Source organism: Hesperophylax consimilis, chromosome 28 (genome assembly GCF_061612785.1).
Source record: "Hesperophylax consimilis isolate HC1 chromosome 28, BYU_Hcon_1.0, whole genome shotgun sequence".
Lineage (NCBI taxonomy): Eukaryota > Metazoa > Arthropoda > Insecta > Trichoptera > Limnephilidae > Hesperophylax > Hesperophylax consimilis.
Window position 1 is genome coordinate 16,190,500 of NC_142863.1, and position 25,585 is coordinate 16,216,084.

At 37.6% G+C, this 25,585-nt stretch overlaps 1 protein-coding gene and 1 long non-coding RNA gene across 2 annotated transcripts; one reads left to right on the top strand and one right to left on the bottom strand.

Moving 5' to 3' along the window:
• Window positions 1-627: 627 nt before the first annotated feature.
• On the bottom strand, window positions 628-13,663 carry Cep89 (Centrosomal protein 89kDa). The gene is made up of 13 exons (XM_089648615.1): window positions 13,547-13,663; window positions 11,950-12,395; window positions 11,110-11,434; window positions 10,524-10,675; window positions 10,095-10,411; window positions 9,743-9,924; window positions 8,947-9,093; window positions 6,742-7,035; window positions 5,051-5,219; window positions 3,921-4,088; window positions 3,209-3,410; window positions 2,832-2,998; window positions 628-986 (listed from the first exon to the last, which is right to left on the bottom strand). The coding sequence occupies exons 2-13, from the start codon at window positions 12,370-12,372 to the stop codon at window positions 794-796; spliced, it is 2,739 nt and encodes a 912-aa protein (XP_089504741.1). The 5' UTR covers window positions 12,373-12,395; window positions 13,547-13,663; the 3' UTR covers window positions 628-793.
• Window positions 13,664-15,180: 1,517 nt separating this feature from the next.
• On the top strand, window positions 15,181-24,403 carry LOC149410267 (uncharacterized). Its single transcript, XR_016305037.1, has 3 exons — window positions 15,181-15,267; window positions 17,133-17,237; window positions 20,906-24,403. It is a non-coding gene; the product is annotated as an uncharacterized LOC149410267 (long non-coding RNA).
• The last annotated feature ends 1,182 nt before the right edge of the window (window positions 24,404-25,585 follow it).

Genomic DNA, 25,585 nt, shown 5'->3' on the forward strand with positions numbered 1-25,585 from the left:
TGGCGTAGTTTCTACTTGTCAAATGTCAAAAAATGACAGCTTCAAAAGTAACATCTACCGAAATAGCGGGCTATTCAAAATAACACCTCTTATTGGAAAACCCTGTATAACATTGTCATAAAACAGCCAAACAACCCATTGTGCATTTTGTTTTTCTGACATTTGAAAGGTCTCCATTAAACGCCTATTCTAGGTTCGTTTCTGCTCACTGACATCACAAGAGACAAGTGACAATCTTTTTGGCGCCAGGAGGGTTCAAGAATGCCTTGATACGAGATCAGTCATACTTTGACCACCTAAGAGCACACATTGATATAACCAGACTTTGGCGCAAAAAAGTAAAGTTCTCTAAAGTAACAAGCCGAACTTTTGTTTACCCGATTTTGGGATTTGCAGGTAAGGTTTTTACGCAGCCAGCAATTTGTAAAAAGGGCTACTTATTCATTCATAAGTAGTTATTTTTTTTGAAGACAACATAGTGATAGTACAATGCACATTGTCTGAGTTGAAAATGAGTTGCCTATACATATACTGTGAGAATCATATAAGGGAGACGCCACGGGAGAAGTAACGCCACCTGAAGCCTGCCCCGCAACTTGGTTTGTTCCTTTTTCCCTTATGGGCAGATCTATGGGTTTATTATGTCTATGTTGTCAGCAAATCACCATTTGATACAAAGCTGAAAATAAAATGGCGCCGATTGGCAATTTAATAACAATGTTACATGTTCTTCAATTGTAATTTAAATTGGTGACAAAACTTCTTTAGATTGTCTGTTCAGTGTACATTAATGTTAATCATCAGATTTTCTTAATCGGCTATCTCGTTGAATGAGGAAGCCCCCTTTGGCGGGAACTATGTGTGAAGAATGATAACCTCGACTTCTTACGCCTTCCTCGGCGTCTCGAGACAGCATTCTTTCCTTGGCCACCTCTTCAGGAATGCTTTGGACTAGGTTGCTGGTCGAGGCACCGTATTTGTGTAACCTAAAAACATTTGAAATAATTAAATACTTTTTGTGATACAAGAATCAAAATCCGCACGGACCTGGTGGCCATGGCATAGTGACCAGATCTGATTACAAATACATATAATAATACAGACATATCTCAACCTTCAACTTTCACATCTCCTTCTCTTCTTTACTTCCTTCAGCCTAACAACATTCCCGAATTGAGAATGCCACAGTCCCACTGGCTAAAAGGCAGTGGAGACTTTTGTACGGTAATCATATCATCGTCATTACAATATTTTTTTCTTCTTTTTCATAGGTCACTGAGCTACAAACTGCACAGACTATCAAAGCGGTTATGCAATGAAAGTTATGCTTTATGTAGGTAGAAACAAAGGCGGGGCACCGTTTTGCGTAGAAGGATTTATAGTAGTACTAGGGAATGCAATCCCGGTATACCGGGATCCCGAAATACCGAGATCCCGCAGACATTTTGCGGGACTAATCTCGGTCGAAAATTTTGCGGGATCCCGCTGGACTGGCGGGATTACAGAGAAGCTTCTACAACTGCATCGCCGTCCATTTCTTCCACATCGGCTCATTGTGAACCTCAACCATCAACTTTGGCAAAGAAGCATAAAATCACTGACCATTTTTCAAGCGAAAACAATACCGTCGAAAAGAGGGTATCACGAATGGTGTCTAAAGATGGTTTACCATTCCGAGTTTTCTGTACCTCGTCGGATTTGCGAGATCTTTTTAAAGCCGGGGGTTTTAACTTACCAACATCGTCTAATTCAATCAAATTAATGGTTATGAATTACGGCAAGACACTAAACATGATGGTTATTCAAGATCTTTTAAAGCTGAAAGAGAGCAACTACAGATTTACCCTCACTTACTCTGAATTACTTCGAGTCCGGTGGATTAAAAGGCACATACCTTCAATTCACTTACAATGCGCTAATGACTATTGTGCCAACCAGCGTGGAAGCTGAACGAGCTTTTTCAGCCGCTGGCTACCTTGTGTCCAATATCAGAAGCCGTTTATCAGATGACACAATTAATACTTTAACTTTTTTACGAAGCTATTTCGAAAATAATGTTTAGTTAAACTTATGATGCTCATTGTACAAGAATATTGTTTATCGTGTGAACGTTATTATTTAAATTTAAGTTTCAGTTCAATTTCAGTTTCAGTGCCGGCAATCCGGGCCTTTATTTTATTTTCATTTGTGTACATAGATTTCTTTTACCCACCTCACTAGACAAAGTCTGTTCCGAGGCGGGTATGTTATGAAAATTTATGTCTTATCTTATTCTTTGCCAATTTATGACTTAAACTTTACCTATGTCTAACTAAAGGTATACCTATTAATAAATCATTTAAAATGTCCCAAAGAACTTGTTTTATTATAGGTATAAATTTAAAAGCCTAAAAACAAGGTTGGTAGATCGAGGTCTTTATTATACGATTGATTAGATATCTAAGTCCACTCTGCTGGATCCCGCAAATACCTGGATCCATCGGGACTAAGATTGTTCAGTCCCGCAAATACCTGGATTGACATTTTCTTGCGGGATTGCATTCCCTAAGTAGTATGGATGAACGATGATAGCAACATGCGATGTGCATGTGGTTTCGTACTACTAATGGCCCATTTCCCTTATCTCTCAAATGTTTTCACATTTGCCGATTCTTTACTCTTAACTAAGCGGCTGTTGCATATGTGGTCTACCGGCAGCCATCCTCGTACGCGGATGTCACACATGTGATCCGTGAAGTTATTACGTCACTAAAAACATACATTGTGTGAGATAGAATGCATTGTTCAGGCCAGTGTTGTAAAGGTTTGAAGTTGTTAAATTGTTTGTTAACCTTTCTCTATTTATGTGTTGTCTCATGGCCACCACGGAGGCGTTGCTCTCCCTGAGCATGTCCTCGAGGCTGGCTATCTTGCTGATGCTCCTCTGCTTCGTGCGATCCTGCTCCCTAATCAGGCTCTCCACGGCATCCAGCTCCTTCATGGCTTCCTTGTGCACCAACTGTGGGATCAAACTTTATTAGGAGAGTTTAAGAAGGAACAGGAGAAGCAAGAGAAGTTGACCGATGCGTGGAGTGATCAAATATCACATCAGGCATCCGGAATCCATACACACAGCGCAGGATGATGCAAAGTGGTGGAGCCTGGAGATCATCAGAAATAGGAAAACGTCAAAAGAACAACTATTATTGATGAATGGGAGTATTCTTACAAGTTTCTCGGCCCTGGCCTGTTGCGGTGTGGCCTCCTGTGCCCCCACAGGTCCCTGCGCCCCTTGCGTCCCCCGCTGTACCTCAGTGGCCAGCTGGCGGCACAGGTTGGTGGCGTGGCCGGTGCGTCGCATGGCCGAGTCTCTGGCCGCCTTAGTGGCTGCTAACTCGCTCCTGAGAGTTGCCACCTCCTTGCGACATCTTCTGTAAAATATGGAAGTTCTTAACCATTACAACGCTGTCTTTTTCAATGTTATCTATCCCAACATGCAGCACGTTTTGACATAATATGTTTTAGTGAAACATTACGGATTACATCCGTGTACGCCTTTGCAACTGGCAAACAATTTCCCAATTGTAATGGGCCACGCTAGTAAAGCTCGTAGGGCTGGGTGACTTACTAGTTTAAATACATGCGCTCTGAAGATACCCTACATAAACAGCTCCCACACGTTTGATCGACACTGGTTGCATTCCCAAAATTAAAATAGATTTATCTTATGTCAGGATTTTTTCAAATACAATCTCACTCTCGTATCATCTCTGTTGTAAAGACATCCAAATGTCCAACAACAACCCTGGTGAACTTTATCAAAGGGATCGGGTTACTGTTAATCCTATGAGGTAAAATGAGAGATATCACAATGGGTCCATGGCCTGAGTGCTCACGGGAACTATCCGTAAACAATCTTGGCTTTATAAAAACTTACTTACCTGACTAGTTTATCCCCGTTCTTGGCCTTGGTCTCCACCTTGTGCTTTTCGCAGCTCAGCTCCATTATCTTCTTCTCCATGTGCTCGTTGTTCTCTTGCAGCACTGAAAGGCGGGCAGTCAACCTTCCCTTGTCCGCTTCGTAGCGACTCTTTAGTTCCTCAAATAACCTTAAACACAAAGTTCAATCAATTGGTTCCGTGACACAAAAATAGGACATGAGAAATTAGGAAGAAGGATAAACAAACAAACATAACATAAAAAATTGAGCTTTTCGGATAACTTTTTGGAATCTTTAACGTAGATGCTATATACGAAGTCGAAAATTTTATTTTATTTATCAATGTCATATTCTGTCGCTAACTTGGTAGAACTCTCTCCACTTCTTTAAAATTACACTCTTTTCTTTCACGGTCAAAGACTTGTTTTCCACCCACCAGCCCAGCTCCAAAGGTTTAGATTTTAGTGGATTTGAACTACGGAGATTATACTATATTTAATTATATTCTGATTTGTCACTGTTTTGCTTTGTTTGGTTACCAAATCAAATATAGATTGAGAATAAAATTTACAAATTTATTTATTTATTTATTTATTAACGCCGATTATAGCGGCTTTTACAAAAGAATAACAATTGTTTTAGTTATTATAAATACAGAATATACATAGATAAAAAAAATATAAATACAAAATACAGAGAACAATAGAAATGGTTATTATAAATACAATGCAACAATGTGTATATATAAATATATAAACAATTAATTTACAATAAATCCCGGATAAACTAATACTTTAAAACTGTATTTGGTTATATTCAATCAGAGAAGCGCTGACATACAGTTTTAATTAAGTGGTGTTTGTATGAGGAAAATTAGCAATGTTTATAGATTCATCCAAAACATATTTATTACCAAGTACATGTAGGCGATTCATTATGGAATTGAGTTCAGCGTTAGATCCTGTATTGTTGCAGTGATAGGGTAATTTGAAACGAACTGATCGACTAGGTACACGGAAACATATTAGCGAAAGAAGTTCAGGGGAGTTCAACAGGTTGGTAACGATTTTAAATAAATAAAATTTAAAGTGGAATGAAATTTTTTCATCAGAAATACTATATATGTATTACCGTTTACACTCCTGTACCGTGTTATTGTATACATTTGCCGGGATAGTAGTCTGCTGGCCCTTCCGCTGGTCCTCAAACACCTGACACCGCGACTGCGTGGCCGCCAAACTAGTCTTGCATTTGAAGTACTCTTCATGAATCATATTGTAATCTCGGGACATGGTTTCCACTGAAATATATTAAACAATCATATACTTTTCAGTAAAGACCTTTTTGTGTGAATCGAACTCTATTCGTAAGATTACTAGTCGAGTGTTCTATCCATCAGGCTAGCGAGGAGAGTAACTCCAGAGACTGTGCGAGAAGAGACTAGGACCTGCAATGGACGAGGGCCACTGAAGTAACCCAGGAGGTCTCCGACCCTAATATAAAAGTCTTGTCTGATACTTGATTTAAGTGAACATAAAGTGGTATTTTTGCAATTTTTCCAGAGTGTTTGTTACTCTTAACACTGTCCAGGTGAGATTTCACCATTCATGATATCAGCGGAGCACAATTCAATTGAGAATTACGAGCGAAACATTTAACACTTTAAACAACTGCAACACTTTACTAAACTGCTATACCCGTCGTAAACCATAACGCTAACGCTACAAAACGCTTTTAAGTAAAATGCTTTCGCCGCACCACTGTCTTTTTATAATTTATTATGTTACTAGCTGAAGCCCCCAGCATTGCCGACATTAATATTCCTCTTATTTTGAATTTCAAGCGTGCAAAATTTCATCAAGTATCAAATTCTGCTTTGTGAGGTAGGAAAAGGAGATAGGGGTTGTTTTTAGAAATAACATGTGGACAGTGACCTTCCTCTTTTTTTAATGTCAAGTGTGCAAAATTTCATCAATCTTGGAATAAAACTGAAGTTTTCAATGCCTCTATCGAAATATAAATCTGTACTGATTAACTTCCTCTTTAACTTATCTTTACCCTTACCCTTACCCTTACCCATACCCTTACAAATACCCTTACCCATACCCATACCCATACCCATACCCATACCCATACCCATACCCATACCCATACCCATACCCTTACCCATACCCTTACCCATACCAATACCCTTACCCATACCCTTACCCTTACCCATACCCTTACCCATACCCTTACCCATACCCTTACCCATACCCTTTCCCATACCCTTACCCTTACCCATACCCATACCCTTACCCTTACCCTTACCCTTACCCATACCCTTACCATACCCTTACCCATAACCTTACAAATACCCATACCCATACCCATACCCTTACCCATACCCTTACCCATACCCTTACCCATACCCTTACCCATACCCTTACCCATACCCTTACCCATACCCTTACCCATACCCTTACCCATACCCTTACCTATACCCTTACCCATACCCTTACCCATACCCTGACCCATACCCTTATCCATACCCTTGCCCATACCCTTACCATACCCTTACCCATAACCTTACAAATACCCTTACCCATACCCATACCCTTACCCATACCCTTACCCATACCCTTACCTATACCCTTACCCATACCCTTACCATACCCTTACCCATAACCTTACAAATACCCTTACCCATACCCATACCCATACCCTTACCCATACCCTTACCCATACCCTTATCCATACCCTTACCCATACCCTTACCCATACCCTTACCCATACCCTTACCCATACCCTTACCCATACCCTCACCCATATAACAAATTTACCTTTTTGTTGGTACAATTCGTGAACTTCTTTCAGCTTGCCCCCCAATTGTACAACCTTCTCCTTGAGTTCCACACACTCCCTTCTCAGCGCGTCTCTCTCGGCTATGGCCATCCCGCTCTTGCTCCTGTGTTCTGCCAGCTCCGCGGCCATCCTAGAGGAGGACAGGTGGATCGTGTCATTCTCCTCCACAACGAGTTTTAACTTTGCCGTGAATCGGTTGAATTCGGATTCGTAGTCGCGGATCAAAAGATCCTTTTCAATGATGGATTCTTGGTAGGCGTTTAGTAGAGGCGCTGAAATGATAGAAAATAAATTTCCATGCAATTATCTACCTTAAAAAATAACTACATAGTTGCAATATTAAACCACCTTAGAAAATGACATTGAATCAATGAAAAACACCATGCTTGAAAAAAATGTCCCTGGACAATGATGATTTTTTAAAGTTTATTTATTTATTTATATATACATACGCCTAAAAGGCTTTTACATAGAAGTGATACATGATGCAGTTTACATAGGAGAATATGTATTATACAGGAGATATTGACAGTAAATAGATGTAATCCATTTTAAAGAAGGTACAAAATACACACTTGTAAAATTGTGATTACAAGTATAATGAGAAAATATTAAAAAATATGAAGCAATATTAGTAAAACGTAAGAGTAACATAAAGTAAAAAAGAAATTACACCAACACTACATATAAGACAAATCATTAAAACTAATTTACCAACGCTACTCTAATTTGTAGGATTCAACAAAGTGTTAGTGTAGATTATACTTAATTCTATATATGGAGTCAATAAATAAATCAATAGCACCCCCGTACTTGTTGCCCAGATCATGCATCCTATTGGTTAGTGAGTGTGTCTGATAGTTGGTCGAGTATGTATTACAGAAGAATGTTATATTTTGTCTTGTATTCCTAGTCGGCACATGTAGTTTAATAGTGGCAAGGATGGCAGGACTATCAATTAAGTTGTTAATGACTCTGTGTAACACAACCAGGTCTGAAATAATTCTCAAGTTACCACGTTTTACATTTGAATAGTCTTGGGGTTCTCATTTCAAGCAATTTAAACAATTACAGCCACATTTTTTCTACATATATTCTGTACATACTTTTAGTTCTGTAGATTTTTTCACTATACTGGAATCAGAAAAGATAGACATGCCCTAACCCAAAATCTGAGTACCAATTCGACGAGATGGAGGCAAACCACATGACATTCTTTTTGGCACCAGGAGGTTTCGAGCATGTCTTAAATAAACTACCACACCATTCGTACAGTGACCGCAGGCAAGCGCACATCGAAATAACCAGAACCTGCGCAGAAAATTAACGTAGCGTCTTTCGCCTTTCTTGTGTTTGTTTACTGCAGTGACTAAATTATAAAACATTTGCAAAAAATATCAAACTATATACTGTAACAAAATATTTGATTTTGGAAACAATCCTTTCCTTTTTCTAGTGACCGGGTATCTCATCAAAATGACAATTCAACACATGAGTCGTGTAATTTCTATACCCGCTATATCAACTTTCATTGATTTGGAGAAAACCGCAAAAAACTGTCACATCTCTAGCGTACATAAGTAAATGCATTAAAAAATTTTATATAATGAATTGGAGTAATAAAATTTCGAAAAGCATTTATTTTTCTATATATGTCTAGCAATAATTAAGTAATTTCGATAAATAAAATGGATATAGCGGATTTTGATACTCACTTCGTGATTTTGAAAGTCAACTGAGGCAACATGGCGGGTTTAGAAACTCACGAGTAGATCATTTTGACATACGAGCGTGGCGTCAGAGCGGCGGCCATATTGTATTTTGGCAAAATAATTGCTTGTGATTCGTTGAATCCGATATAGCGGGTTTTGATAGTGACTTTCTGTATGATATAGCGGATTTGGTTTCTCACTCGCAGTTTTAACATGGTTTTTGGTCATGATAAGGAGGGTTTTGAAACTCAATTTTAGGCTCCTCTTGTTGCTCGCAAAAATGTGAACAAGATGTCATACTCAGATCATTTTGTCAAAAAATCGGATATAGCGGGTATAGAAATTATAGGATTCACATATCCGTTCCGGCCTGCTACTCAGTAGGTGGGCAAATGCATCCGTTGCAAAGACCTAGACAAACCTCACCCCATGATATTATAATATGCGGTATAACAATAATGTATTACCAACCTAAAGTGTGTGTGTTGACATCTCCCCAAACCGTTGGCTCCTCATTTTCAACAGAGTACGTCCTTTGCAAATTTTCCGCAAACTGTAGTCTCTGTTCTGCCGCCTCTAGTCTCTGATTCAGATCTGTGTGTTTATCAGAATCTAATACTGAAAAAAATTCCAAAATTATAATTACGACCAAACTCGAAAACCTAATAGAGCAACAGACCAACATTCTAAAGAATGCCAGAAGACAGAACACCAACAATTATGATATGACTCAGAGGCAGACCGAGGAAGAGGTGGATCGTCGGTGTGGAAGAAAACTGTAGCAGGGCAGGAAGGACTGAGAAATGGAGGTGAATAGCGAGGAACTGCAGCCTTGTGGAGGAAATCAAATTCCAACAGCAGACGTAGCACAATGACGATGATGTATAAATGTTGGGCACTTGTCTAGCGTTTTAAATAAATTAAATTACCTGATGTAAGCATAATGAGTAAGATTAAGAAAGGGACGTTTAGATGGTTTGGGCGTATAGAGCGAATGAGCGAAGAAAGGAGTGTAAGGAGAATATATGATGCGAATTGGAATGGTTACGAATGAAGTAGCGGAAGTCGGGGACGCCCGAGGAAGACATGGCAAGTGAATCAGATACTCGAGTCGGGCCATGTAAACAGTCAGAATAATAGAAGAGGGTTTATGCGACGATGTATGAATGTGAATGAGGCAAGAAGTGTGTGCCAAGACCGAGTTGTTTGGCGGTTCGTCCTCTCTGCCTACCCCTGCGATGAAACGGCATGATGGTTAGTTAGTTACCAAACGTAGGCAATGATGGGATCGAAATGCCCTCTGCAGTTTTGATTTCCGGGTCTTGAGGGTCCTTGGGGGATTCCGTTCCATCTCTGCGATCGTGAATTGGCGTATCGCTGGCTTTGTTTGGTGTCCGAGGTGGCGCTCCTCGAAGCTTGTCTTGATATCGTAGAAGCTGGACGTTCAATCTGAAAATAATATCATGAGTATAGTTATTAAATATTTCACTTGAAAGTCACTGACAGAATCGTTCTATTATACCTTTAGAGAAGTCCTTGGATAGTTGATATGTCCAGACGCTCTGTCAAATTTGTTTACACTTTGGAATATTGTTTTGAAATGTGTCCGTCTTACATACCTGTAAACCACATTCTTCAACATAAGCAAATCCTCCATCAGCTGTGTGTTTAATCTCCCCACTTTGATTGCGGTGATCTCATTAGCGCTGCAATTAGCGCACAGCCCCGGAGATCCGCTCTGCTCCTTCTCCGATCTCAGGCTCTGGAGCTGATCCTCCACCGAGGATAGGCAGGACTTGTGCTGCTCCAGGCACAGCTTCATGTCCTCATGCTGGCGCTTCAGGAAGTCATTCTCGTCGGCAAACTGACCGTTGCAAGACAGGAGGTCTTTCATTTTGGATTTGAGCTTTGAAAGGTGGCCATCTTTTTGCTGTATCTGCGATTGAATAAAGACAAATTGTGAAAACTTAAGATTTGTTGTTCAATGTCAACAAACAACACGCTCGACACAGACACTCTTCTTTATAAACACATTTGTATTGTGTTACCAGCATATCTTTCTGCACGCATTTCGCCAAAAGTGTTGCCAACATATCTTCGTAATTCTTCACAATGTTCTTAGTTGACATTTTGGAATTTGTTCTGGTAACCCTCACCGTTCTACCCTCCGAATCTTCAAAGTTTTCTATTGTCACATCACCTTTAAGAGAAGGATTATTTCATTAAAAATTGTATTATACCCCAATCACAGTAGTTGGTTTGGGTTGCTTCGAACTATCGTCGCATTTGACGAATGACAATCAGCGACATTTTGAATTATTCCTATTTGAACGGTTCCATTAAAACCCGATTATTTCAATAATCGGGTTCGTTTCAACTTTTGAACAAATTTTGAAGAGCATAACGGTTATGTCGGACGTACTGCGCTTGACTTGATAATTACCATCTGACGAGTCACACAAGAAAAACGGCCGAATGCGACCGCGGGTTTGATTTGTTCAAAAGCTGTAACAGACCGAGAATCGGCGTTGAAAGAGGACCGTTGAAATTTTTAAAAGTCTAAATGGCAAGAACTTTAACGATAGAAGAGTCAATAACCTGATTCATAAAGTCAATAATTAATGATGCCAATACCGTTATTATCACTCCTGTTCAAACGCCTCCTCAATTTGTTCACATTCCTAGTGATCAAGTCTTTCGGAACATCATAGGTGGGGCAATCAGAATGGTCAACAACCGTTAAATTATCCGTTTCCGAGTTGATTTCATCTTTAGTCAGGTTCTTAAAGTGTCGGGATATGTCAATTCCTTCATCTTTATAGTTGCTTAGGCCCATCTCAGTGAAAAGACCTGTTCTTCTTTGGTTACCCTTTAAACTATGAGTTTGGCTAGAAGCATCGGTTATTTGTTCTTCTTTGTGCTTTTTGGAAGTGTGTTTATGAGTTTTTGAATGTGTGTCCTGAAAATATAGAACATGGATGGGTACAGTAATTAAGCTGGCAACTTTCAAGTGAAACTCAAGTGCATAAACCGTTACTCCGGAATAATGCAGAAATCAAGCTGCCAACTTTCGAGTGAAAGTCAAGTGTAAGCCGTTACTCCAGAGTAATGCTGAAATCAAGCTGGCAATTTTCGAGTGAAGGTCAAGTGCATAAACTGTCACTCCAGAATACTAACTGAGAAGTGGCAATCAACGTAGTCACGTAGTCGATATCCACTTAGAAAAGAAAAATTGACAAAAACCAATCCAAAAGGGAACTTTTAAAACGATAGAATGAGAAAAACTAAAATTAGAATCCATTGGTCTTTCAAATTTCACTTTCAATTAATTCAAGGAATACCTAAAAGGAAGAAAATAAGTAACAAAACTTCATCAGTACCAGTCATGTAAGTTTGGAAGCTATGATATAAGACATCTTCCAATGATCTATAAGAAATATTAAGTTACTTAAGTAATTGTTTTTAAATATTCACCGATTCCTTGTGTCTATGATGCCTATGTTTCTCTGAAACCTTTTTCCCCTTGAATTGAAAATCTCCATCTTCTAATTTCTGATCCATCTTTCTTCGTCGTCTCTTGTACCTTCTTTTAACAGTGCTTTTCTTGCTATAAATCCCATCAACCCTGTGTTTCCTCTGATCCGGGGGTGCTATCGCACCATTCGATACACTCCCATCCAGATTAAGAAATAATTCTTGGGAATTTACATCAGGTTGTGAATATTTATGGACTGTGATATCATCGCTGCCCAAAATAGATGTGTTCTCAAAGTAGAAGCTGGAATTGTTGTAAGCTTGAAGTGAGGTGGTGGAGCTTCCAGGCTTTTCTAGATCAGAAATAACCTGGAAAAGTGGCAGCATTTGTTTTGAAGTAACGTTTGTTGATTTGGCTCCCATTTTGTCAAAGCTTTGCGCGGTTGCTGCAATAAGATAAAATAGTCAATATTTAATAAAATGACTGGAATCCTGCCGGGTAGGATGTGTATCAAGGCTTGGAAGATAGCCGACCACAAAGAGGCTTCTCTATTACCTGCAGGACAAAAGTTCAGGTATCGGGGAAGTTGAATACCATTCAATGGAACCAGGAGACATTACCAAACATAAATTACAACCCTTGTTAACCCTATTAAAAGAACAAGGCTACTGTCAAGGGACATAATCAAGCACAATGAACCTATGGCCAGAGTGTTCATGGGAAGGTGGTTTAAAATCACTTTGTAAGATCAGGTCGAAAAGTTCCCACAAAACAAACACATCAACGGGAAAAGGCAAAAGATAAACTTGTCGAATTCCGTTGCACGCTTGATATGCAAAAAAATATATAAATAGCACTTGGTTACAACTTAATTACTACAAGAAATAACTATTCATGTTGTGGGAGATGGTAAAATATGCATTAAAGTTCCATTTTTTCGAAGTTAAGTTTGAAGATTAGGAAATACGCATAAATTATTAAAATACATATAACCCAAACTAACACCCTAAAAACCTATTTTGTTCATGTTAACATAAGCCCCTGACGTAAATAGTTGTCTCCATTAGATATTTAAGTTGAAATCAAGTGTCGTTTTTTTAAAGAGCCTTTGAATGTAATTTAATATTAGCTAAAAAAAGTACAAAAAATCTTTGATTGTAATGGGTTATTTTCAAAAATAATTGATATTAATTCCAACCAAGATCTGAAACTGATAAATAATTATGGTCCGAGTACTATGGTAGTATTATGCTCTGTACTCTTTGAGCAAAACAAAGCATACAATATCAGATAAATACCTTTTTTCCACTAAATTTCAGAGAAATCTTACAGAGCAAAATATTATTCTGTACGAAGATGTCTTAAGTTATAATATTTCAACGAAGGACTAAGAAATTACTAGGAAAACCAATTCACCACAGTATCATTTCTCTCACAGAATAACGTTAATTATATTTATTCACGCCATGTTACGTACTAAACACAGCAAAAATAACTTGAGAACTGGGTCAAACTGCGAAAAAGTATTGATCAAACATTTTCAATTATAATTATACACGTATACTCGATTTTATGTTGCAATAAATCAGCCCTTACAATTTTCATAAGTTCCATTATATATTTCAATTTGAACGAGGTAATTTGTATTTATGTACAATTTTCAGAATATTTTGGTTTCTGTTGTTTGTTGTGACATTTCATGATTTCAAAAATCTATCTGCAAACAAACGCCGGTGCAGCATTGCCAGGGCAAAAAATAGAACTCCCTAGCAACGCCTGGGGGAATGTTGGGTATTTTGATTGAGCGCCAAATTGACTGTATGGGAGTGCTATAAATTATAATAATTATATTTTTTTCGGAATACATATAAAAAATGATAAATAATTGGAGAAACCAGTTCATTTTCTTCAGAAGTTTGCTAACCACCCCAAACAGTACAAAATAATAATAATAATACATATAAAATGATTGTAACTTTGAGACCGGTGATGGGTCAGAAACGATCCTGTCTTTGCAAAAATAGTTATTACGCAACAGATGTTTCGTTGAGGTTTATTTACTTTGTGCTAATCTTTTATCAAATATTTCCTCACAATTTGAGGTAAGAATCAATATAACCGGACAAGGTTTAAACGAGTTATTTGTATAATAATGTATAAAATGAGCCTAAACGACCATAATCACCAGTTTGAATAGCCGTGGTAGTAGTGTCCGGCTCTCTCTAACATAATTGGAATATTACTTTGTTCAAACATAACAATGCTTTACAGGAACATAAGAATTGTGCAAGGGCAAATAAAAAATAGGTTTTAATGATAATGTATGAATAAAAAATGCATGAGAAGCACTTATTCGAATTTTTAGGGAGGGTCTATCTATAAATAAACCACTCACTCTTAACCCATCATCGCCTGTGATTCGTTTTCGATAAGTTAATTAGGTACCGTTATTTCCTTACTCTCAATAAAAGCATAAGTAAAACGTGGTTTTCACAAATCAAATCTTCGAAACAGGTTTTTTTATTCTTGGAACACATGGACCTAAAAGGCTTTTTAGGTCTACGCTGAAATAGGGTTTTTCATTATTGGAATGTGGCAGCACTACTAACAGTGACGCAATTTCCTGAAGACCGAAAACGAGACATTTCCGTAGATTAGAATATTGGAACTTATGGAATGGTACATCCGGTATTTCTAATCCATCCTGAGTGTAGGGTTGCCAATTTGTGGAGAATTCCCTAAATTACGGGGAAATTCAGAGATTTTTCAATCATTTGGTATTTTGCGGGGAGAATATTATTATGGGGAAAATGCAGTAATTTTGGGCATTTCTTGTTATTCAGCCATATTAAAAATAATATTTACAATAATTTTGAGAATGTACTATAATTTCGTTTTCTTCGCAACAAATAAAAAAAAACTTTTTTTTTAAATCGTGAACGAAAGAGAAAACCCAAATATGACCAGATAATAAAAAATAAATGCTGATTTCAATAGAATTTGGTCCATTTTGGAGGTAAAGGAACTTGTGGGGATTTTGAAAGACTATTTGTGGGTATTTTAAAACAAATACAAATGCATTGGCAACCCTGGCTTATCGGCACGCGAGGAGCAAATTCAGCAAATGGAGAGTGGTTTATTTATGAGCAAATGCAAACAAAAATGCCCGCATCATGTGCCTTGTTCTCGATGTTCGATAAACTGACACCTAAACCATTACCTATCACTTGTGGTGGTCAGTTCTTCACCATGACTTCACCAGTTACTAAAATACTTAGCTGGTTAAAACAATCTTCGCAGAAAAAGAAGTTACTTCGGTAAGTCTGCTTTTTCTGCTTTTAGCGGTGGGTTGGGTAGGAGTAGGAAATGGCGTGATAATTCATTTGGTGATGATTCAGAGATGTAAATGTTCAATTATGATTATCTTACATAAATATATGGTAATTATTCGGAATCGCTGGACAAGGATTATATGAAATATTTTTAAATAAAACCTTCTGATTTACCTTATTAATATAAAACGAATCTGACTGCATTTGGAATATTTTTAATTTTAGCATTTTAATTTTTAATTACGTAAATCGAAAATTCACTTTCGTTGTATGGGATGACAGCTGGAATGGTTCCTGTTGATAAAATTTTCTTTAGTTGGTATTCCTGATACGAGTGGCTAGATTTTTTACCATGTGCAAATACTAGGTAGGTACTATTTTAGCCAAACTCGAAAAATAAAATAAAGATAGGTATTTAGGTATGTTTTATAAAATAGAAAAATTAAAAAAGGTGAGGTTATTATAGGTTAGGTTGGATTATTATAGGTTAGGTTGGTTTATTATTAGGATTTAGGTTAGGTTAGGATAGATTGGATATTATAGGTTAGGTTAGGTTGGATTATTATAGGTTAGGTTCGATTATTATAGGTTAGGTAGGATTATTATTAGGATATAGGTTAGGTTAGGTTAGATTATTATAGGTTAGGTTAGGTTGGATTATTGTAGGTTAGGTTCGATTATTATAGGTTAGGTTGTCAGCGCCCTTGAGGTGATTTTTCACAAAATCGGCGCTCTACAAATTATCCAATTATTATTTTTATTATTGGATTATTATTAGGATATAGGTTAGGTTAGGTTAGGTTGAATTATTATAGGTTAGGTTCGATTATTATAGGTTAAGTTGGATTATTATTAGGATATAGGTTAGGTTAGGTAAGGTTGGATTATTATAGGTTAGGTTAGGTTGGATTATTATCGGTTAAGTTAGGTGTGTTGGGTTAGGTTAGGATAAAGGTTAGGTTAGGTTGGATTATTATATATTAGGTTAGGATATAGGTTAGGTTAGGATTTAGGTTAGGTTAGGATTTAGGTTAGGTTAGGATTTAGGTTAGGTTAGGATTTAGGTTAGGTTAGTTTAGGTTTGATTATTATAGGTTAGGTTACTATAGTTTAGGTTAAATAAAACAATAATTATAATAATACCTAAATATAAATAATTTAATTTTTTTAGGCAACATAAAATAAAAATATTTTTCGAGTTTGGCCAAAACAGTACCTAACTAGAATTTGCATTCAGAAATGATTCAAATTCTAGCCACTCGTATCAGGAATACCAACCAGAGACAGAGAAAATGTCATCAACAGAAATCATTCCAGCTGCCATCCCATACAACGAAAATGAATTTTCGATTTACGAAATTAAAAATTAAAATGCTAAAATTAAAAATATCCCAAATGCAGTCAGATTCCTTTTATAGTAATTAAGGTAAATCAGAAGGTTTTATTTAAAAATATTTCGTATAATCCGTGTCCAGCGATTACGAATATTTACCATAATAGTTATTAAATTAAAGTAAAAGCAATTCTTCATGTCCGTAATTATTTACCTAACTGCCGCACTTCTAGACGCGGATTATGGAGTACATTTTGTTTCTACAATTACTGCAAGAAACAACCATTTAGATGCACAAAATAGTTTCTTAGTTTGGGTTAACCCTTCAGACCTCCGCCGCATTGTTATCTTTCTTAACTACGCTGTCAAATGGCGGGAAATTTGTGTATATTTCGGCGTTGCAATAAAATCTAAATAAATTGAACATTTCAGAACGTATCCAAAAACTGTTTTTTGAAAGGTGATGAAATTGATATTATTTGAAGTAAATGTATCATTATTGAAATATTAATTTTAGGTATGCATGGAGCGTGCTGGCCCAGATGACCACTGAAGATGGAGTACTAGATGTGGCCACCCATTCCAGGCTGAAGGAGTGGCGAGATGTTACGGTCCCTAAACTGTATGTATTATTCGCAATATCTATACAGGGTGTAACGGCACGTACCCGACAAACTTTAACCAGCTATTCCTTAGCACATTTGGAGTAAAAAATGTTATGGGCACTTTGCTGTCCGGTAACATTTTTTTTTAATAAAAAATTTATTATTCATATTTTCACCACATGTCACCAATGTTTTATCCTTTGTCAAAGTTTGAAAACCCGTCTGGCAATATTTAGTTGAATAATGTACGTACGTACCTACGTTGGCGCGCTTTTACAATCACAACGAAATGGCACAGCACCATTCGTCTCATTTATTATTTAGTGTGTACGAAAGAGCGAGGATACTTTTTGACACACTTGCTAATAACAGCTGTTGAACACGAGAAACAATGCAAATGACAGTGACGGAGTGTGGATTTTTTTATTTATTTTTTGTTTTTAATGGAAAAAAATGTAACCGGACAGCAAACCGCCCATAACATTTTTTACTCCAAATGTGCTAAGGAATAGCTGGTTAAAGTTTGTCGGGTACTTGCCGATACACCCTGTATACATGTCCATTTGTTACAGAGCTAAATTATCAGAATACTGGACAACAGACATTTTAGAGATGCCTAAATTTAGAACTCTAATGACTCATGATAGGTTTTGTCTTATAATGCAGTTCCTACACTTTGTTGACGATAATACTATATCTAATGTCGGTTACCAAACAAAGCTTGCAAAAGTTAAACCACTATTGGACATGATGAATGAAAAGTTTTCCAGTCTGTACACTCCCCATGAAGACATTAGCATAGACGAGTCCCTGTTGCTCTGGAAGGGTCGCCTAGGTTTCAAGCAGTGCATCCGCACTAAGGCGGCTCGGTTCGGCATTAAAACCTATGAGCTGTGCGAATCGTCAACAGGGTACGTGTACCGCTTTATAATGTACGTAGGGAAGAATACAGAAGTCGAAGAGAACCATCTTGGGTTTTCGAGTAAAACTGCTAAGGTTGTACTCAAACTCATGGATGGGTTGTTTGACAAAGGATACTGCCTCTACATGGACAATTTTTATAATAGCATGCCATTGACTAGGTACCTGAAACAAAGGAATACCGATATTATCGGTACCCTTAATCGCAATCGAAAGATGGTACCTGAAATCATGCAAACATAAAAAAAATTTAAAAGGCCAACTTTACTTTTATTCCTATAAAAACTGAACTAAAATAATTGATAACAAAGATAACCTATGATTTTATAGAGGTGTACATTTTTATTATTCCATGATTAACTTCCATATTTAAATATGTAGCGTTGTATTTTTTCTTTCTGAAACTTTCACCACAGTAGTAAGGGAGATGCAACGATTTTCATGAGACCCATATATGAGCTATTAACCTTTTAAATGCCAGTAGGTAGAAGTGTAGCTGTGCACAGCAGGCTGTGAATTTTTAATCAAAATAAATCATTTTCAAATCTTATTTTTATAAATTAAAAACATTACACCTTGAAAGGATATTTAAATGACTTACCAAATTTATTCAATGTGCGACGTTTTTGCTTCCCTTCACTTAGATAAACATATTTTAATTTTTCAGAAAATGTCAGGGTTGTCACAACTTGTCACAGAAATATGGGAACTTGCATTAGAAAAATATTAACAATTAATTAAAAGAAGCCATTATTAAGATCGATTATTTTTTTTTATTGTAAACTAAATTATTATTATTATTTATTTTTATTTTTATTTTTTTTTAACTTTATTTATTTTCATTTCTTTACACATATTATACATATTAATAGATAGTATAAAATAACATAATATATAATACCAAATAGTTTACAAAAGAAATGAAAACCCACTAAGGCACTGACTGCCTGAGTGTGGGTAATATAAAACGATTACTATATTTCAAGTACCTAAAGTATAATATACATTAGTAGAAAAAGTTTTTTTTTGTTTATAGTTATTATAAAAAGTAAAGAGAAAAACATTATGTACAATAATTTATAAAGTTTCAGCAAGTGAGTTGTAGAAAGGATAAATAAATTTATAGTAAAAGCGTTTCAATATCTGCGTCAATCAGCCATAATTTTACCTCTTTAATATTATATATATATTTTTTTAAAATTAAAAGTCTTTTAATGAATGGTATTGTTCGAAACACGGTTCAATGCAGAGAGCCACTTTGCACTGCTTGCACTGATACCTCGATTCTTTCCTCTTCTTTTTTGATAGGCATACTACACATCTGGCCGTAGGTGCTGCTTTTTTTTTGCAGTTGGAGGTAGTTTGTCCATAAAGTGCCTTTCGGTTAGACGTGATGGCAGATCTGCCTTTCTTTTCCTATGGGTACATTTCGAGGGTATATTAGGTTTATGTTGTTGGATCAGTTGCCTTATCACCTCCATCTGTAACTGTGCTAGCGGCATACGTTTTCCTGTTTTTTGTTGGTGAAGTAAATGGGCATTCAGTAATGCTAGGTCCATTAGGTGAAAGAATATTTTTTTATACCACCTCATTGTCTTCCGCGATGAGTGGACACTCGACAAAACCATATCAGATTGGTCAACCCATGGTGCACCCATGTTCTTGTTATAGTCTTGAACACTTTCAGGTTTGATTATTGGTTCATTCCGGTATGTGGTTTTGCCTGTTTCGGTTAGAATAGGTGGATGAAGAGTTGTGAGCATACAAACATTCCTTTTATCCTTCCAAATTTGGGCCGAAAGGGTGTCTGTCATCACTAATCTCAAAATCGACATCACTGTCATCGGAATCCACAATATGGCCGGCATCTTCCATGAAATCTTCATCCAGTTGTTCATGTCCAGATGTATTTGGTTCACCCTCCATATTGTCGGCTAAATAATTGTCACAATAATTTACGTAAATCAACACAGAAAACACACAGAGCAGAGTTGAAACACAAAAAACATAGTAAAGAAATGTATGTACAAACAACACAGAAAACAGACAAACAAGTTTAAAAAATTGCTAATTGTTCCGCACAAGTATCAAAAACTAACAAGATCAATAGATCATAATAAAGTTATTGACGCGTGACAGATATCGGCGATAGAAGCGCGAAAATTGACAACCCTATTTTAGTGACTGTTGTCTGTCAAACAAAGCTCATGGGTAGATCTCTGTAAAATCGATAATATCAGAAAACTGTAATTTCGTCTGTTTAATGAAGTACTACAAAATCATCCCAATAGATGTCTCTGTGTATTCCAAATTTTAAATTAATAAAAAAACGTGATATATGTATGATACAGGGGCTCAAAGAAGAGTGAGAAAACTCGCTATTTTTCTATGGCCGGCCTGCTGGGCACTGCCAAGAATGCGAGAAATCTCGCTCTTGGCACAGAAGCGGTTAAAAAAAGCTAACAGACTACAGATACTAGCTGTTGGTTTGCTAAACCGAAAAAATTAGCCTGAAGGGGAAAAATTAATTTATGTGTATTTAGATTATAATGAAACTTTCGCAAATGCCACTCCATAAAAAAAGTCCTAAATAGCGGCAAAGGGTTCGTTTTACAAGGTACATATTGAATAAAAATGGAATTATAAGTCATCTATCCCTACGTAAATCGTTGTTTCTTGCAGTAATTAAGTTGAAACAAAGTGTAATTTCCATAATCTGTGCCTATTAAAAATATTTAGCAATTGTTTTTGTCTGTTGTTGCAGATTCAGTCTCCAATACCTCCATTGGAATACATTTCCATCTCCTCAATGTGCGGATGGACACAGGCTTGGCTTATAGCTCACCCGAGTGGTGGAAAATCCACAAATTGTTTGGTTCCAGTAACGAAAGCATTATGTATATTATCTATACCATATGAAAAAGCGTTTGGAAGCCTTCGCAAAACAGGCATAATCTGATTTTTTGGGAGGAGGACCTGTCTGAAGTCTTGCCAACTGCTCGGCACGGAACGACTCCAGTACTAACGGTTACTTCGGCCAGGTTGTTATATATCACCTCACCCATAAAGTAACGGCCCTAATGAACTTGGTGATTGTTCATCTCGACACGTGACGTCTCCCAGACTAACGGGTACTTCAGCCAGTTTGTCATCAGCCATAAAGGAACCGACCCAATGAAGTAGGCAATTGTTCACCACAGCGCGTGACGACTCCTGGACTAACTTGTACTTCGACCGGGTTGTCATCACTCATAGGGGAACGGACCGAATGAAATAGGTGACTGCTCACCACAAAAGTACTCCCGGACTGACGGGTGTTTCGGCCAGTTTGTTATCACCCTTAGCGGAATAGACCCAATCAATTTGGCAAGTGTTTACCACGGCACGTGACGACTCCTGGGCTAACTGGTAATTCGGCCGGGTTGTCATCACTCATAGGGGAACAGACCCAAAGAAATTGGCGACTACTCTCCACAAAATCACTCCTGGGCTGACGGGTGTTTCGGCTAGTTTGTTATCACCCTTAGAGGAATGGACCCAATCAACTTGGCAACTGTTCACCACGGCACGTGATGACTCCTGGACTAACTGGTATTCGGCCGGGTTGTCATCACTCGTAGAGGAACGAACCCAGAGAAATTGGTGACTGCTCACCACAAAATGACTCCTGGACTGACGGGTGTTTCGGCCAGTTTGTCATCACCCTTATAGGAATAGACCCAATCAATTTAGCATGTGACTACCACGGCACGTGACGTCTCCTGGACTAACTGGTACTTTGGCCGGGTTGTCATCACTCATAGGGGAACAGACCCAAAAAAATTGGTGACTGCATAACGACAAAATGACTCCTGGACTGACGGGTGTTTCGGCCAGTTTGTCATCGCCTTTAGAGGAATGGACCCAATCAACTTGGCAAGTGTTTACCACGGCACGTGACGACTCCTGGACTAACTGGTATTCGGCCGGGTTGTCATCACTCATAGGGGAACAGACCCAAAGAAATTGGTGACTGCTCACCACAAAAGTACTCCTGGGCTGACGGGTGTTTCGGCCAGTTTATCAACACCCTTAGAGGAATGGGCCCAATGAACTTGGTAACTGTTCACCACGGCACGAGATGACTCCTGGACTAACTGGTACTCCGACCGGGTTGTCATCACTCATAGGGGAACAGACCCAAAGAAATTGGTGACTGCTCACCACAAAAGTACTCCTGGGCTGACGGGTGTTTCGGCCAGTTTGTCAACACCCTTAGAGGAATGGGCCCAATGAACTTGGTAACTGTTCACCACGGCACGAGATGACTCCTGGACTAACTGGTACTTCGACCGGGTTGTCATCACTCATAGGGGAACAGACCCAAAGAAATTGGCGACTGCTCACCACAAAATGACTCGTGGACTGACGGGTGTTTCGGCCAGTTTGTTATTACCCTTAGAGGAATGGACCCAATCAACTTGGCAAGTGTTTACCACGGCACGTGACGACTCCTGGACTAACTGGTATTCGGCCGGGTTGTCATCACTCGTAGAGGAACGAACCCAGAGAAATTGGCGACTGCTCACCACAATTGACTCCTGGACTGATGGGTATTTGGCCAGTTTGTCATCGCCCTTAGAGGAATGGACCCAATCAACTTGGCAAGTGTTTACCACGGCACGTGACGACTCCTGGACTAACTGGTATTCGGCCGGGTTGTCATCACTCGTAGAGGAACGAACCCAGAGAAATTGGCGACTGCTCACCACAATTGACTCCTGGACTGATGGGTATTTGGCCAGTTTGTCATCGCCCTTAGAGGAATGGACCCAATCAACTTGGCAAGTGTTTACCACGGCACGTGACGACTCCTGGACTAACTGGTATTCGGCCGGGTTGTCATCACTCGTAGGGGAACGGACCGAATGAAATTGGTGACTGCTCACCACAAAATGACTCCTGGACTGACGGGTGTTTCGGCTAGTTTGTTATCACCCTTAGAGGAATGGACCCAATCCTTAGAGGAATGGGATTTGCATGCAAATCCAAATCTTTAAAGATGATTATCCTAACCAGAATAAATTCTTGCAGTCTAATCCTAAAATTCCCAAGTTGTACGGGTTTTTAAAAATACATAAAATCAATAAACCTATTCGTCCTGTCGTGTCATGCTGTTCTTCCCCGAATTTCATAATAGCTTCTCATATCACTAATGTCTTCAACAATTTTAATGTGTTTTCACCCAAATATACCATTAAAAACTCATTTGATTTAATAAATTCAGTTAAGGATTTGTTTATTCCCAACAATGCTAAGCTAATTTCGTTTGATGTAATTAACTTATTTCCAAATGTTCCAACTACTGATTGCAAAGAAATAATTGTAGATATGTTAAAATCCTCTAATTTAGATAAAGATATGATTGATGACCTGTCTCGTTTATTCAATATGTGCCTTAATCAAAATTATTTCCAGTATAACAACTGCGTCTTCCAACAGAGCCAAGGGCTACCCATGGGAGCTCCTACTAGCCCACTGTTGGCAGATATTTTTATGAATAACTTAGAAAATAAGATTTTTAATTGTAAGTCATCACTTTTAAATAATGTTCTCACTTGGAATCGATATGTAGACGATATTTTTTGTATCTGGACGGGAACAGAGCGGCAACTAACTAAATTCCTTCTTCTTATAAATTCATTTCATAAAAACATTCAATTCACTGTAGAGGTAGGCAGTAATGCATCGATTAATTTTCTGGATTTAACACTAACTTCAATAAATAATACAATTGAATTTAACATCTATCGTAAACCGACATTCACGGATATAACTATACATAACACGTCAAACCACCCGATATCACACAAACATTCTGCCTATCATTCAATGGTACACCGCTTAGTAAAAATCCCACTATCAGCTGTTAATTTCGAAATTGAACTGTCAAAAATAAAACAAATTGCTCTAAATAATGGTTACTCGACACACTTAATTGATAAAATCCTGAATAAGAAACTTAAACTCATTTCGACGAATACATTTTTATTTGGTACACCTGAAACTAATAATAAAATCATAAATCCCTTTCAATGGCGTAAAATCTTATACATATCCAATTTTTCTTCACTTAGTACAAAAAATTTGCCTACCCACATTAAACCCGCGTTCTATACTGATAACAACTTGGGAAAATTACTTAAAAATACTAAAGATAAAGATCACAAATTTAGCCACTCAGGCATTTACCAACTATGTTGCAATGATTGTCCATCGTTCTACATAGGTAAGAGAACTAGAAATATAAATATTAGAATCACGGAATATTTAAAATGTTTAAATAACAATAATTTTTCGGATTTTGCCAATCATCTCATTTCCACCGATCATACTTTTAGTAAAGATACAGGGGTTAAAATTCTTCACCGTAGTAATAAAGGCAAAAAATTAAATAATTTAGAAGCACTTGAAATCAGAAAATCCCTCAATAATAACTGCAGTATAATAAATAACCAAATTAATCTGTCTTATAGTCCTATTCTAGACATATTTCCAGTTAACTGCTCTGTTCTTCCTGGAATTCCCGTAATTACCCCTTCCACTTTGTCCACATCTCCCTTAAACACTTAACACTTTTGTATTTATGTGTCAATATTTTGTGTAGTAGATCAGTTTTAAATATTCTCCTGACGAAGGAAGGGTTTTTCCGAAACCGGTAGAGTGAAAATAAAACTATCGTGGTGAAAAACAAATTTATGTGTTTTTATTATAAATTATGATGAGCCACAAAGTGAATGCTTTTTACAATAACTTGGCAATTGTTTACCACGGCACATGACGACTCCTGGACTAACTGGTATTCGCCCTGGTTGTCATCACTCGTAGAGGAACAGACCCAGAGAAATTGGTGACTGCTCACCACAAAATGACTCCTGGACTGACGGGTGTTTCGGCCAGTTTGTCATCACCCTTAGAGGAATGGGCCCAATGAACTTGGCAACTGTTCACCACGGCACGTGATGACTGCTGGACTAACTGGTACTTTGACCTGGTTGTCATCACTTGTAGAGGAATGGACCCAATGAACAATAGGATATCACCATCTACTTTGTCCCAAATACAACACATTTATCTTATTTTTATATAACTTTATTAAAAATGTAATGTAATAAGCTGTACAAGCTGGTAGTTTTCTTTAAAAAAAACTTTTGTAACCAACTGTAACTATTATAAATCACTATTGTGAAAAATCACAGAATAAGTTGATTTCTAGACAAATCGGTTCCAATTTTTAAATGACAATTGTCTGTTAAAAACATATATTACAGGTAAGTATCTACTATCGTTTGTCTGAATTGTTCACACAATAAGTCCCAATTTTGGAAAATGACCATATGGAATTGAAAGCAAATATGAGTTCATTGAATCAAATTTCACGCAGCACTAACCCACAGAACAGAAC

What these genes read in the sequence shown, in the direction of transcription:
- Cep89 (XM_089648615.1), bottom strand. Translation starts at nt 12,372, where the DNA reads ATGGGAGCCAAATCAACAAACGTTACTTCAAAACAAATGCTGCCACTT. An exon ending in GCGTGCAGAAAGATATGCTG is followed by an intron (nt 10,412 to 10,523) that starts GTAACACAATAC and finishes ATTCAATCGCAG; the next exon opens with ATACAGCAAAAAGATGGCCA. An exon ending in AACGGGGATAAACTAGTCAG is followed by an intron (nt 3,411 to 3,920) that starts GTAAGTAAGTTT and finishes CATATTTTACAG; the next exon opens with AAGATGTCGCAAGGAGGTGG.